Source organism: Lepisosteus oculatus, chromosome 19, assembly GCF_040954835.1.
Source record: "Lepisosteus oculatus isolate fLepOcu1 chromosome 19, fLepOcu1.hap2, whole genome shotgun sequence".
Lineage (NCBI taxonomy): Eukaryota > Metazoa > Chordata > Actinopteri > Semionotiformes > Lepisosteidae > Lepisosteus > Lepisosteus oculatus.
Window position 1 is genome coordinate 12731541 of NC_090714.1, and position 16153 is coordinate 12747693.

General features: G+C 42.6%; 1 protein-coding gene across 3 annotated transcripts in view; it reads left to right on the forward strand.

Moving 5' to 3' along the window:
- The window catches only part of cacna1ha (calcium channel, voltage-dependent, T type, alpha 1H subunit a), a 79206-nt gene extending 63053 nt beyond the window's left edge, over nucleotides 1-16153 (forward strand). For all 3 annotated transcript variants that reach the window (XM_015360372.2, XM_069180775.1, XM_069180777.1), the window contains 8 exons: nucleotides 443-576; nucleotides 2011-2081; nucleotides 2534-2612; nucleotides 4993-5114; nucleotides 8273-8572; nucleotides 10627-10795; nucleotides 11194-11372; nucleotides 11752-16153. In XM_015360372.2, the coding sequence (XP_015215858.2) occupies nucleotides 443-576; nucleotides 2011-2081; nucleotides 2534-2612; nucleotides 4993-5114; nucleotides 8273-8572; nucleotides 10627-10795; nucleotides 11194-11372; nucleotides 11752-12954 (2257 nt within the window). In that variant the 3' untranslated portion in view covers nucleotides 12955-16153. The remainder of the gene's footprint in view (nucleotides 1-442; nucleotides 577-2010; nucleotides 2082-2533; nucleotides 2613-4992; nucleotides 5115-8272; nucleotides 8573-10626; nucleotides 10796-11193; nucleotides 11373-11751) is intronic.

Genomic DNA, 16153 nt, shown 5'->3' on the forward strand with positions numbered 1-16153 from the left:
CTGTAAAGGGCTTTGAGTGGAGTGTCCAGAAAAGCACTATATACGCGTAAGAAATTATTATTATAAAGTACTTGCCTTCTAAACCAAGAAGGGCAAGTCTAGCTACTGTAAAACACTCTTCTGGGGGAGGGGGGAATTTTGGTATAAAGTAAAAGCCAAAGGCTTTGCTGTTTTGTCATACTCATCAGTCATCGCACAGATGATTTTCTTAAATACTGTCCTTTATTTCCAAGTATTTCTGAGACATCCATCTTCATTAGAGGAGGTGATTGATTTGTATACAAGCTGAAAAGCCCGTGGGGAGTCAGACTTGTCGGATAGTTTCCTCTCGGCTTGATGAATGAGGAGCGACATTTTGTATTGCATTACTTCTCTGAATATTTAATAATAATAGGAAGTAGAGCGTTTTTGAAGAACTGACCATTTTGTTTTTGTTCCCTAGATGGAACCAGCTGGATCTGGCCATTGTTTTACTCTCTATAATGGGAATTACTTTGGAAGAGATTGAGATTAATGCCTCACTTCCCATAAACCCCACCATAATCCGCATCATGAGAGTGCTAAGGATTGCAAGAGGTACTGCTGAACTTTTGGCCTTAACTTTCTTTTTACTTTCACGACACATTTTTCACCCCAAAATCAGCTCATGTTTGACGTTACAGAAAGATGTATACATATATCTGCATTTTTCATTTTTGATAAGCAAGCCTGCGTCTTTTTTTTTTTTTTGTTGTCCGTGACATAAGGCTAATAAGCTGAAATCCTGATAAGCTGATAAACTGGAATGTGTAGATCCCACAGAATAAATTCCTGCGAAACTAATCATTATGAGGACTGAGCATATTAAGAGGTTAGATTGCTTATGGAATTCGCGTAAGTATGCATTGTCTTTCCTCTAAGAGGATTGCTTTCAGATCTTCCATTTTGCACATCTATTTTATATGCAGATATTTAAGGAACGGGACAGTGGCACAGTGGTTAGCATTGCTGCCTTGCAGCACTGGGGCCCAGGGTTCAATTCCTGGGGTGCACTCTGTGTGGATATACTGTAGTATGTTCTCCACGTGTTTGCAGGGGTTTCCCCTAGGTGCTCCAGTTTCCTCCCACAGTCCAAAGACTTGGAAGTGTAATTGGCTTCTGGTAAAACTGGACCTGGTGTGAGTGTGTGCGCGTCTGTGTCTGTGTGTGCCCTTAGATGGACTGGCATCCTGCCCCAGGGGGTATCCTGCCTTGTACCCGTAGCTTGTTGCCTGATTAGGCTCCGGCTTCCCGGCAATCCTGAATTAAATAAAGCTGTTAGGAAATGGATGGATATGTGAGGATTCTGACCCCCAAATGGAATCCTTTAGTAGTGATAGTATATTGTTTTGTGCATAGAGTGTAGGATTTAACACTGCCACCGCACAGCGGTTGAGTCTGGGTTTCATTAGGGACCAGGACAACGTCTGTCTGCGGCTTGCCCTTGTGTTTTCCCACAATGTACCTGTTGTGGGCTTTTTGGTGCCGAATCAACCCTGTGTGCTTGTGTGTGCCAGTCCAGGGTGGGGTCACTGTCTTTTTCTTGGTGTCTTGTGATTCTGCATTAGGCATTGGCTCACCAAGACCATTGCCATCTATGAGCAGCTTTCCAATAATATATTGGGTAGCTGGAAGTTGAAAATTATGAGCGGGAAACCTAGTTTTAATCAGAGACTATACAGGCATACAGGTCTGAAATTTGGCAGTGCCAAGACTAATAAAATATACATTTGCAGAAATAGCTCCTCTGTGATTAAGAGATGTTGGCTATTTTGTTGGGGTTTTATTTTAATTTGGTTGAAACACAAAACCACCTAAGAATCTCCAAATTAGGAAGCTTGGAATTTAGAATTTTACTTACGCTAGAAAGTAAATTGGGAAAACTTTGTCCTGTATCAAGATGGTCTAGTGAATAATTGCATAATTAACTGTGTGCTCATCAGCCATTTTCTGATTCAATGGGCTAAGCAGCTTCTGACTTTCTGTTCCCAGTGCTGAAGCTGTTAAAGATGGCCACTGGGATGCGTGCTCTGCTGGATACAGTAGTGCAGGCTTTACCACAGGTAAGGCATCTTGGAGGAGACTTGGGTATCTGTCTTTGTAATTGGAATATGCATCTGCTGTATCCCAGCTGATACAGCTGGCAAGATTAAACAATTTTAGTGATTATTAATTTCAAATGAGTGCTTCTCTCCGCACTGTGATGCCTATATGACACACACCATTACCTGTATATAATGGTGCTGTGAAAAATAATATACAGTATATAATTCTTACCCTACTTGACCTTCCTTGTTTAGAGTGGATGCCTTCAATGCTTCCTTTAATTTCTGGGCAATAGAATTTGTAAGGATAAATTCTCCCGGACGAATTCCAAGGTCAGGCAGAGCATGCTGATTGAGACTATTTTTTGAGGACATTCTTGAATCAATAAACCCCTCCACTAGCAGCTGTGTGCATGAGAACCCTTGTTGTGTTAGAGCTGCGCATCATTCTGTCTGTCTGCTCTCTCCAGGTGGGGAACCTTGGTCTGCTGTTCATGCTTCTCTTCTTTATCTATGCTGCTCTGGGAGTGGAGCTCTTTGGGAAGCTTGGTGAGTTCTTGGTGTCACTGCAACTGTGAAAGGGGAACTGCAGTCCCAGTTTCTCAGACCGGCGAATAAATCTCGGTAACAAAATAAATTCATTGAGGTTATAGAAAAAATGTACAAATTTCGAATGAAGCACGAAACTTTGCTAAAGTACTCAATGAGTACTCAATTATCTTAGTAGATAACTTTTGGGGTACTGATTTCGTGTAATTTTCTGCAGTGCCAGGAATGTGAATCCACGTTCAGCATCGTTTCTTAAAGGAGTAATAAAATGCATTATGATAAATGGGTTGTTTTAGCTCACCCCATGGATAAATTGTTGCTGTGATGAGCCACATTTTGAATGCAAAACCGAAATCTGTTACTCATTTTATTTCTTTTTAATTTGTCCGTATGCACTAGGTATTCAATTATTACTTTCGTGTATCATCTACTATGGTGAGTTGCCATGTTGTCACAAACTCGCATTTGAGTTTTTACAAATTAAGATAAGATCACTTTATTGCCCGCATACAATTTCTTGTATTAGGCATTTGTCTTTTTTTCGAGACCCCAACTTGCTCTTGATGAGACACACAGACAGGGAGAGAAGCTTGGGGTCAGAGCGCAGGGTCAGCCATTTATACGGCGCCCCTGGAGCAGCTGGGGTTAAGGGCCTTGCTCAGGGGCCCAACGGAGGAGGATAATAATAATAATAATAATAATAAACTTTATTTTATATAGCGCCTTTAAAGGTGGCTTCTCAAAGCGCTTTACAGGATGACAATAACAATAAATAAGAAGACTACAACAATAAATAAGAACATTTCACAAGAGGACACAATTATAATTACAGCAATACAACAATAACAATAGAGGAGACCGTGGAAGATGGTATTAAGAAGAGCAGAGGGGTGAAGAATGGAAGCAGTTAAGTAAAGGCTTTTCTGAAGAAGAAGGATTCCCTTTGCAATGTGATGCAGCCCCTTCCTGCTCACTAGTCTCCATAATAACTAATGTAATGAGATGTACAGGTTGTGTAGCAAAACCATCTCAAAATCCAGAGCAATATTTCTATTGAATTAAAAGAGATGTATTCACAAGCCTGCTTGTTTCCAATGTAATAGAGCTGCAACACATCAGGAAGCTTTGTTGCTTCATTCTAAACTGCAGAATATGGTGCTGCACATACCTGGAAATTTTGTCTATTATGTGGTGTAAATTGGAGGTTTTACAAGTAACTGTGTGTATTTTACTTTTATTATGGTTTGAAATCCACTCATCATTGCTGATTCTTTTTCACCCTCAAAATATATAAATATGCATCTCCCCTTTAGTGGCAATCAGATTGAGAAATCTGAATTTTTAAAGAAAACAACTTATTTCCATAAACTCCATTTTGGAAACGCACTATGTTTGTAAAAATCCTAGGCATGGTGAAATTTGTACAGTAAAGTGTTAGATTGCGCTGCATACTCACTTAACACTAATGCAGGAAAATTCAACATTGCAGTTTATCTTAACATTGATCTTATAAATGTTGCATGTACAAAGCAATCAGTTACACCCAAGTACTGTAACATCCAGGTACTGTATAAACTGAAATTATGGAGAATCCCAGTTGAATTCACTATGAATTGTTACTATTATTATTATTCTCTGCAGATAACATCTAAGAAAGACAGTACAAGACAGTACCACAGAGCACCATTCTGTAACAGATCTTTCTTTGAATGGCCTCTAGGCACAAACTGACATTTTCTTACTTGTTATCGCCCATTTTTACCTTAATGGTGACTCTGAGAATGAAACATTTTAGACAAAAATATCAGGGCCAGGAAGCTCCAGACCAGGTTCTTCAGCTCATAAAAGACTTTGGTTGTCATTCATGCAATCTCCTGATTTGAATGAATAATATTAAACTAAATGTTAGATGGTTAATTGGACAATTTACATAGGAATTACTAATATGCTAATGCTTCCAGGGGTTAAAGATCAAGATATAATTGGTGTAGGTGGACTCGTACTTTCAGAGAGAATCATCAAGGCAATGTAGCTCTGTGCCACTGTGAGACGATGCAAAACAGAAGAATGTAAACTAACCTAGGTCAGTGGCAACTTATATAAAGGTATTTTTTTTTAAATTGCCTTTTACTTTACCTTTTTAAATTACCTTATTTGTACCAAGCGCAGGTACAAATTCTCTGGAGGAATTTTGAAAATATTCTCTGGTGCATTACTGAGGGCTTATATCATAATATCAATACAGTTTGACCATAGTGTATCATAGATCATAATGAAACATCACCGCATCATGCAATGACCATATAAGAATGATTTTTGGACATATATGTCTTTGCATATATTTGTAAAGCATTTGTATCAATTCTCATTTCCCTTTCAGAGTGTAACGATGACAACCCCTGTGAGGGTCTGAGCAGACACGCCACGTTTGACAACTTTGGAATGGCCTTTCTCACGCTGTTCAGGGTTTCTACAGGAGACAACTGGAATGGCATCATGAAGGTCTGACACCTCCGTGAACAGATTGCCTGCTAGAGTTTTTTCCCAGACTTGTGTGACAGATGGAGAAATGCCTTTGGCCAGGGGTATTCAGTCCTGGTCCTGGAGGGCTGCTGTGTCTACAGTATAGGCTTTTATTCCATTTCGGCTCTGAATGAGCTAAATTAGCTGGTTACTGGGCCAATTTAACAGCTTCTTTACATGCTGGTACAGGAAAGGCAGGACTTGGACTGCACATCCCTGACACAGGCTGAGCAGATCTTGTATGAAAATGTATAATGTGAATTTTAAAGCAATTACAAATTTCCTTTTTTTATTCTTTGCGGAGGATTTGATCTATAAGCTTTTAAATTGTAAGGCAGTGGTAGCCAATGTGTGGATTAGGATCAACATATTGGTTGATCTCAAGATGAATGTGGTTAAGGGGCTAGCGTGTGCAAATAACCGTTTTTGTATGTTGCCGATAGCATAAAAAAAATTGATTTTCAGCTCCTCATCATGACACATACAGGTATACAGTTGTATGCAAACGTTTGGGCACCCCCTAGTCAAATTGCATGTTTCACTGAATCTCCAAGTGAAAAGAAGAAACGTTTGCAGGGTAGAAGTTTAAAGATGAAATATGTATGCACAATTATTCATTTTCTGCATTTAACAGATTTAAAAAATAAAACAGTGAATCTGGCGTGTGCAAATGTTTGGGCACCCTTCATTCGTTAAGATTTTTATTTTTTGAGGTCTCAAAACTTGATTGACTTTTTAGGCCTTAAATTAAGCCAGGTGAATAAAGACTCTTACCCTTCTCATCTCTCAGGATGTTGTGCCTACTCTCAGCAAACATGCGCTCCACTAAGCAGCTGACTGAGGACTTGAAAATAAAGATCACTGACTCTTACAAAGCAAGGGAAGGCTATATTTCATTGCTTCCAGCTTGGAATTTCCACTGTCAGAAACATCATTTAGAAATGGAAGTTAGGGGGAACTGTTGAAGTCAAGGCAGGATCTGGAAGACCCAGAAAAATCTCTAATAGAACTGCTTGTAAATGGGTCAGATATGCAAAGCAGAACCCACCTATCAGTGCAAAGGACCTGCAGAAATATTTAGCTGAGACTGGAGTAGTGCTGCAAAGGTCCATAGTACAGCGTCGCTTAACACAAAAATGATCTGCATGGAAGAGATGTCAGAAGGAAACCTTTCCTATGACCTCATCACAAAAGGCACATCTGCAGTACACAAAAGTATGCAGAACAATTCTTAGATCAGCCAGAAACGTTTTGGACTGTGGTGTGCTGTGGTGGACTGATGAACCAGAAATGGAACTTTTTGGCCAAAACCACAAAAGATACATTTGGAGAAAAACAGGTGAAGCATTCGAAGAAACCGTTAAGCAATAAGGGTGGATCTGTTATGCTCTGGGGTTGTGTGGCAGCCAGTGACACAGGAAATGTTGTACAGGTGGAAGGAAGAATGGATTCAACTCAATATCAACAAGTCCTAGAAGCTGATGTTCTAGAGTCGTGGAAGAAATTGAAGCTGAAAAGGGGTTGGATATTTCAAGCAAGACAGCGATCCAAAACATACCTCAAGATCAACCAAGTACTTACAGGAATGAAAGATTAAGGTTTTGGAATGGCCTTCACAGTTCCGAGACTTGAATATTATTGCAAGTCTGTGAGGAGATCTCAAACATGTAATGTATTTAAGAAGGGCTAAACTATTTTTGAGCTAGAAGAGTTCTTCAAGGAAGAGTGGGGGAAAAGCAATAATAGAAATACTCTTAGCTGGCTGCAAGAAGCGTTTGGAAGCTATGATTTCTGCCAAAGGAGGTGTTACTAAGTACTGACCCAGTATGTGCAAGTATGTGCCCAAACTTTTGCACATGCCACATTCGCCATTTTATTTTTTTTCCAATCTGTTAAATTCAGCAAATAAATAGTATTTGTACATTAAGATGTGCAGAAATGTCACGTTTAAGTTTCTACCCCGCAAAGGTTGCATTAACCTTTTTTCAATTAAAGATTCTGTGAAACATGCCAGTTTGATCAGGGGTGCCCATACAACTGTATTGTATAACATGCTATCCAGTAATTAACAGAGGAGTACTGCATTTCACTCAAGGTACTGCAGCAGGGACTTGAACACACAACCCACCAGTCGTGACTCCAAAGGCTCACCCACGTCTATGCAATGCCACTGCAACAACGAAAGCTTTTTTTAACTTTTTTTTTATCAAAGGATGCATTCCTGCAATATACAAGAATTTCTGACTTTCTAACACATCAACACCAATTCAGGCCATAAATGATGAAAGCAGAAGCAGACCCAATAAAATGTATTTTCAAATAGTTTCTTAGGTAGATGATCAGGACAGAAACTGGCAATTTGTATTCTGTATGTTTTGTATTCACAACATTTGTATTTTGGTCTTATTAAATAATGTCACTTGCTCAACCGGGGGCAAGCTTGATCAGGAAAAATGCACATTTTTGAAACCACACTGGTGCTGCCTTACACTTATATAGCGCTTTTCTGGACTCCCCTCCACCACCAATGTGCAGTCCCACCTGGATGATGCAATGGCAGCCAGAGTGCACCAGAACACTCACCACATTTGGCCAGGATGCTGGGGTAACACCCCTACTCTTTTCGAGAAACGCCCAGGGATTTATAATAAACTTGGAGAGTCAGGACTTCAGTTTTACGTCTCATCCAAAGGATGATGCCTTTTTATGGTGTAGTGTCCCCGTCACTATACTGGGGCATTAGGAACCACACAGACTGCAGGATGAGCACCACATGCTGGTCCCACTAACACCTCTTCCAGCAGCAACCTTAGTTTTTCCCCAGAGGTCTCCCATCCAGGCTCACAGCTGCTGAGCTTCAGTGGGCTGCCAGTGGTGAGCTGCAGGGTGATATACTGTAGCTGCCGCCTGTAACAATGGGAAAGAAAGACCCTGGGAGTCTCTTTACGAGCCACCCATTCGCATAATCCTCTGGGCTCCTGGGACAGCGTGGGGGAAGAGGAGGCAGGGACAGGGCGGATGTTTCTTTGTCCGGTTCAAGGAATCAGTGTATCGGATCAGAAAACCGAAGTGTCGCGTAGTGAAAGAGAGCAGCTCCGTGCAGGAGGGACGCTGATCTCACACTCTGTCCCCTGCAGGACACCTTGCGGGAGTGCCGCAGCGAGGACAAGCACTGCCTGAGCTACCTGCCACTCATCTCCCCCATCTACTTCGTCACCTTCGTCCTGATCGCCCAGTTCGTGCTGGTCAACGTGGTGGTGGCCGTGCTCATGAAGCACCTGGAGGAGAGCAACAAGGAGGCCAAGGAGGACGCCGAGATGGACGCCGAGATCGAGATGGAGATGACCCGCAGGCTCAGCACCACCTCTGGGGGCAGGACCCTGGGGCCTGAGAGCAGGGCCACGTACGTGGGGCCCAGACCAGACTCACCTGGGCAGGTAATGGAGATTAGCTGGGGAGGGGCTGCGTGTGGGTTATTCTATACCGAACAGGTGACACCTGAGAGAGGAAAGGGACTAGTCCAGTTCTAGAGGAGAAGCGCTGACAGGGGGTGTCGAACTCAGCTTCTGGAGGGCCTGCTGTCTTTTGGTTCCACCCATGTTCTTAGTTATGTAGTTATTTAAGAATTATTGTGCTTCGAGGTGAATCATACTGTAGGTAACTTTAATGAAGTGAATACTTGAGATATAAGTGAGAAAATCATTAGGTCAAGTATTTATTTGACTCCTCATGATGCAGAGACACTAAACAGGCAACACAAAGCCCTCCAGGAGTTTAAGATCCCTGCCCGGTGTCTTAAACATGTTTCTTATTAAAATAGTTGCAGTTTTATGAGGTGTAATTGTGGATTTGAAAACAAAAAAACACTTAAAAATGCTTTTGTCCTTTCTGGCAACATTTGTTCTCTGCACAAACTTCAATCACAACAGCACTGAAAAGGCCTTTTGGGTTATTTTTTCGAGAGTAGCGCCTTTGCCGCGCGATAAGCAGCGAAGGGTTTGGCCAAATCCCTATAAACGGTTTTTCCCTGTAAACTGTTTTGTGGAGCCATGCGGAGAAATTCCTGAGCCTGCTGTAGTACACAGGTCAGGGTAGGCTGAGGACCTAAAGAAGACCTAGTCCATAGCTTCTAATTATATCTCCATATCAGTCACATCCAGGACATTCGAGCAGTAATTGCTTATTGAACATCCAGACTCCAGTTTCCCCAATCGTCATTGCAGATCAAAGATTTTTAAATCCTTATGCCGTACAGTATATATTGTAAAGCTGTTGAGAAGTGTGCGAGAGAGTCCTTAGTGCCGCAGCTGAGATAACATCTTTGTGACCCCTGAATCTAATTAAACCTTTTTCTCAGCTGGAAAACCCTTATAATTTAAGGCAGTTTTTAGTCACCTTTAAATGCTGCAGACAGCTAAAAGTGAGTGGATCCTTCAGTGCATCCACTGAAACTTTTTAGTTTGAGGATAAGTTCCGCTGGGAGACCTGTAATGAAAATTGCAGCTTCTGGAAAGTTTCTTTTGGTAAAGTCACTTTGCAGTTTATCAGCTTCAGTGGGCTGGTGGCAGAGAGCCTGTTAGTGCTGCAGTCAGGGGATAAGAGAATACTACCTTATCACCTCCCAGACAATTTTTATGTGTCAGTGAACTGGTATGCAATGGATAGCCATACATTGTTCTTGTCATCTGTTCAGTAGGCAGAAGAGGGCAAAAAAAATTTTATATTTAATCTCCTTAATCAATTTGTCTCCTGACAGAAAATCATCTCCTTAAAGTGAATACATGTTCAATTTGAATTAGCAGCGTGCTCATCCAAGAAAGACCTTTCAGTGCTATGATTTAAATCCAATCTGAAGAAGACGTTTTATTTCAATTTTCGTTGCCGAGGAAAGATCAGTTGTTCAGGCACTCCCCCACTTTTTCTGTTGCCTTGAGACATCGAATTGCTGAAGAAATGGATTTGCCTTTGCTCAGTATATTTAGCTGAAGCATGGTAACTTAATTTATAATGGATACTAGACCTTAGTTCACTAATTAAAAGAGATTAAATGGGCCATTACAGTGGCATATGTTGCTGAAAAGAGAAAATGACAGCATACTTGACTCATTTTTTACACAACTCTGTTAAAGGAATCAAAACAAAACAACCAGATAAACTGTTTATTCAGCCTTTGTCCTGTGTAAAAGACTTCTGAGAAAAGGCCGTTTTAATATCTTGATAGTCTTAAAAAGGGGATGAGAAAAGAAGTCTGAAATAGATTCTCAAGACCAAATTATCCATTACAATACAAGGGTCACACAGGACATCTTAGAGATGACACCTTTAATCACCCCAGTATAGCAACCTGAACGCTGACCTCCTTGATCATGTGAAACTTCTTTGTGCTCCACTATTAAGTCATTATCCTCCAGAACTGTTTCCTGGGGTGTACAGTATTTTAACCAAGCAAGAAAGTTCAAAAGAATGAGATTTTTCTTCCTGACATTTATAGAATGAAGCGCTGTCTGGCTCCCAGGAGAATTTCCTGTCTGTGAGGAAGGTTTCTGTCTCCAGGATGCATTCCTTACCAAACGACAGCTACATGTTCCGCCCAGTGAGGCCTGCTAACGCCCCCTACCCTCTGCCAGAGATTGAGCCCTGTGAGGGAGACCTGCAATTAGGTAACGAAGCTCATTTGTACAGGAGAAAGCATCTGCACTATACACAGAAATTTAATAGTTTAAAAAAAGCTGTATAATCTGTTTCATTCATGATCAGCTGCAGGTCCAGCAAAATAAGACTTGTTTCATATACATCATATTGTGGCATAGGTCATTTTTCAAATGTGCAAACCCAAACCTGCATCTGCCTTCAGGCAGAATGACATAGATATCTAGACATGTAGGATATGGATGTTGGGTAGGATTCTGTATATGTAGAATCACTGAATTTAAGGAATATTTATTATCGTCACTGAACTCTTCATGGCTTGTGCATGTGTGAAGTTGTCAGCGGCGGACCGTCCGTGCCCTGCAGGAGAACGTGCAGTGATCCTGTCTCCCCCCTCCTCTCCGATCAGGCTCGGTTGGCTCGGTGAACTCGCAGGGAGCTGAGGGGGACTCCCTGCTGCGGGTTCCGGGGACCTCGCCCGGCGCCGGCCCCAGCTCGGCCATCCCCAGAAACAGCAGCATGCCCAGGATCCCACCTCTGCTGCCCAGCCCCTCCTCCCCCTGCAGCAGCAGGCTGCTGCGACGACAGGTACGGCCGGGGGGACGCTGCTGGGGCGCTACGGTCACCCCACTGTCTCCCCACTAGTAGCTGTGCAGCTAGAGTCCAAAATGCGGATTAGTATTGGCAAACGTCATTAAGTCACCAATATCTGCATTAGAATATCAATAGATTACTGTACAATTAAACTGTCCAGTATTACCACTGCTATTTTGCAAGATACTCTTGAGTCTGGATCAAAACCTTCTGAATTCTTAACCAATTTCTATCACTATCAGAAAATGAATATGAATATCAGCCTAGTATACTAATATACATATATTGTGTTTGCTGCTATATTTTTATTTCTTCTCACCGATCTTGTTTAACAGTTTGTTAACGCCGCTTAAAACGGTTGCATTCTGTTTAGGAGGCCATCAAACACGAATCCTTTGATGTGCAGAGCAGTGACTCAAAAGACAACCTCACGGCACAGTCCAGTGACAGCCTGCATCTCAAAGTGCCAGGCCAGAGCAATCTAGCCCTGCCAGTGCCCAGGATAGCAGCGCCCAGTAGCCCCCAGCCCTCTCCCACCCCGCCTCGTGCCCGCACCTCCAGCGTGCACACCCACAGGCAGGTGTACAGCCAGCACAGCATCCCCAGCAGGGCCGCCAGCCAGACCAGCAGCCCCATTAACAGTGCCAGTCCCGAGAGCTCCATGTTCGGCTCCATAGACCCAGCCGACGAGGAGGTGCGGCACATCAACAGCTCTGCCAAAGACTGGGGCGGCCACTCCGAAGTGCGGAGCCACTCCCTCTCCCCCTACGCGTCTCCCGGCTCCCAGATTCCCGGCCTGCTGAAGAACTGCACCAGTGCCACCAGCCTGGCCGGCTCTCACGTCAAGGACAAGGACCTGAAGAAGTTCTACAGCGTGGACACGGAGGGGTTCCTGGCCAAGCCCTCGTGGGCCGACGATCCCCGCAGGCATTCCATCGAGATCTGTCCCTCCATCGACGGCGACGACGACGACTCCGTCTTCGAGCAGCCGGCGGACGGGCCGCGGCGGTCTTCCTTGGTGTCGCCCCACGGGCTGGCCGTGCAGCGGAAGAAGAAGATGAGCCCCCCTTGCATCTCGGTCGACCCTCCCCTTGAAAACGAGCTCTCGGCCCCCGCTGCCTCGCTGGCGAAGATATCCGAGAGCAGCATGCTGCTGCGCAGGAGGACGCCCTCGTGCGAAGCCGCGCTGCCGCGCGACTCCCTGGATTTGATGGAGCCCCAGCCCCCCCCGGAGCCCCCCGCCAAAACTGAGAAACGCCCCCCGTGCCGGAATGAACACCTCTCCGTCCCCCAGTTCTCCTTTGACCAATCGGACGTCAGCTCTCTGAGCAGCATGTCGGACATCTTATCCGACAGCGACCAGTCCTCCCAGTCCTCCATGTGCTACGACCCCAAGCCCGAGAGCGAAACGGGCTCCGAGCTTAAGACTCTGGACCACCTAAGAGTTCGCCAAGGCGAAGACCCGGAGGACAAGAGTCAGGCCTTGATTAGCGTCACGAGGAGCCCTCTGAGAAAGAGAGGACTGGTCCGCATGCCAAGCACAAGGGACAAGGACACTGATGATTCCACTGCATAGCCAAAGCGTCTGAGGCAAGATCTTGAGCCTCCAGTGTGTGGGTCAATCAGGCACAGATGTTCCGGCCTCCTGCACCCCCAGCCCTCTTTATACGTTTCTTGGGTCAGAGTCTCGGGTGGGGGTGGGGGGCAGACTTTTACAAAAATGGGATATGCAATTTCAAGTTTTTTGACCGGAACGTGGGTTATCTTCCCTCGGCTCAATCACATTGATTTGGGTTCAGGATGTGTATTTCATTTTCGTCCTCTTTGTTTGTTTAAGGTCTACTTTCTTACTGGCACTATATTGTGCTGGAGCACAGTATGGCAAAGGTGCATCAATAGTTAAGTGCTGTACATTTTCTGTATATCTTGTAGTGTAAATAGAAGAAAATACTGTATTGGTGAAAAAATAGCTGTATTCATATGCACATATTTTTATAGAGAACTGTAATGTTTTACACACGTCAATTTGAATTTCAAGTTGATTGGTGTTTTGTTGTCTCCTTGTGAATGTACAGTTTTCTTTTTTATTTGAGAACAGATGGCTTCATTTTAGCTTGTGTAGAAGACCTTCTGGTACTTTCAAAATTTCTTTTTTATTTTTTTATTGGGAAGGGGAGAGGGCGCATGGAATGTTTGTATTAATGAAATCCGTTGAGAACCAAACCACTAATGAACTGTAGCCAGTGTGCAATAATTGATATTCAGGGTTGGATTTTCTAAAAAAAAAAAAATGCAGAGGAAAAATGTCATCCATCTCCCCAGGTGGTATGAGATAGCAAATTATCTAATTTTTAAGGGTATTTATTTCAGGGGCAAAAGCTGAACCAGAACAGTGTGGAGTCTGATTCCTACATTGTCCTGGACGTTTAAGTCTAGAGTTGATATATTAACAGCTTTATCTTGAATAAACAGATCTGGAGAGAGTGCAATGCGTTATTGTGTCTCCACACAGAGATCTAACATAATTAGAAAGACATCTGAAGTCTGAACAAATGCTTCTTTATTTCAGATTAACATGTTATGGCTAGTACTTCAGAGTCCATTTACTTGTGTTAGATCTCTGTATGTATGACCTAGGAAATGATCTTTCCAAAGATGTCAGGGATCTATACACACATTAGTCATACAGTGCATATCTATAAATATACACACTATATATACAGTACATGTATTTGCCTACAAAACATTTTCTTTTCATTTCAGCAAGTAATCACTGTTTAAGACTGTCCCTGCTGAAAGACATTCTGTCACTGACAAACAGCCACAACAAGTATTGGGTTAAGAATTATGAAAAACTATTGTTGGGGCTTTGTACAGTAACAGATGAACTGCTCCAGAAGATTAGTGTTAAAGTGTTACTTAAAAATGCAGAGGATGACAGGCAAGTGGCACATCTAGAAAGAGACCCCCGCTTAAGCAGGGGGTGGCTGCTACCTCAGGCAGTGCCCAGTTAAAATCCTGGATGTGCCACTCACAACAAAACAGTGCTTTTTCCCTGGCTGGGATGAATGAAGTTGGTCTCCCGCTCAGAAGCGGCTCTTGTGACTGACCGCAGGAGTGATGCAAGTGTGACCTTTGTAACCTTTAACCCCTTTGACACAGTATAGGTCCCAATGGGTCCCCTCTGCATCCACATGGGTACAACTGCGAGAAGATCTGAACAAGAATTCGCTGCTCCAGCTCGGGGTATACATAAAAAAATAAACAATTGATGACTTTTCAGTGTATTTCTTCTAAAAGAAAACATGTTGTTTACATTTAGCAATTTGACATCCGTATGGACCACTGTTATTTATGCTGTTCTCCAGTACATTCTCGGTTTACTTCCCTGAAGCAGGTGTGTGATTGGTGCAAAGAACCACCCTTCTGAGATTCACGTCTGAAGTAAACTACTCCAATCTGACATTTTCCCTTTCGCGTCTCGGTACGATTCTCAGGTCAGTTGCACCCGGTAGAGGGAAAAAAAAGATGCTGCTTGTCATCACTCTTCAGTTGATTACTCTTGTCTTGGACTGAAATCGGAGCTTAATAATCCTCAACAAAATTGCTAATAAAGGACACCAAACAAAACTGGTTTTATGGTACGTGGTTGTGACACATTTGGATGGAGAGAGAGAGATTTGCTTTAGTCCTCCTTCTTTGTGGAACATGGTAGCAAAGTGTATTTAAAACATCATTGTTGTTCCAGTCAATAATGATGATGTTTAAATTATCTTAAAAAAGATAATGGTATGTCATAAGCTTAATGTTTTAGGCTTGTCTGGATTTAACTGCTGTAACCTTTCTAGGCAGTGCAGAAGTACAGCTGATAAGTGCATTTTATGATCAAAGGCTAATCAGAGAGGGCATGTATATCCTTCTGTTTAAAGAAAGGGAATGAGGTGTATGTGTGTAGAAGATTAGGATTTATGCCACGTAGGTACACCTCTGTTTCATTTACATTACTCATGGTCATTACAAGTGCTTGCAAGTACAGTAGGATTATCACTCCAAATGATTATGTCTTATATTTCTGCTACCACAAGAAAATCTGTTTGCTCCTGCATGATTACAAAACCCACGAAATACCATGTTTTTACCTGGAGCTTTCACAAGGTCACTGCGTGTAGCCTTTAATTAAATAAAATACAGGACACTGTTGGATTTATGATTTTGTTCCAAAGAAGATGCAAATTTCTCTTTGTGGCCAAGTACTCTTTAGTAAACCCAGCTCTCAGCCCTGATAGTAAAAATCTATACATTTTTGAACACCTCCATTGATAGCCAGACAAACTGTGTGCAATAATCTTGGTTTCTAAAGCATATAATTGTGGGAGGTAAGTAAGATAGTAATAAAATTGTGTTTTTGCATTTTAATTATTGCTTATCACTGTTGTGTAATGATTTCAGAAGTGTTCCAGGTGATGTTCACATCTTATATAACTAGCAGAATAGGCTTTCAGCTCAGGGATGTAACAGGCTGTTCAAGGATGGTCAGGAAAGTCTGTTGGCACACTGTGTTACAATCGGCTTTTGGTTTTGCATGAAGCTAAATCATATCAAATGATCTGTCGTGTTCTGTTTTCTTTGCTTTCATTCAGTCTCTACAACCTGTTTTTAGAAAATACCTGCCTACGGAGAATCGTAAAGATGCTATATTAATGAAACACTGCTCAAAAGTGGGATGTTACACTCACTACATTTATGTGCAAGAAGTAATAAAACCATATAAAGTG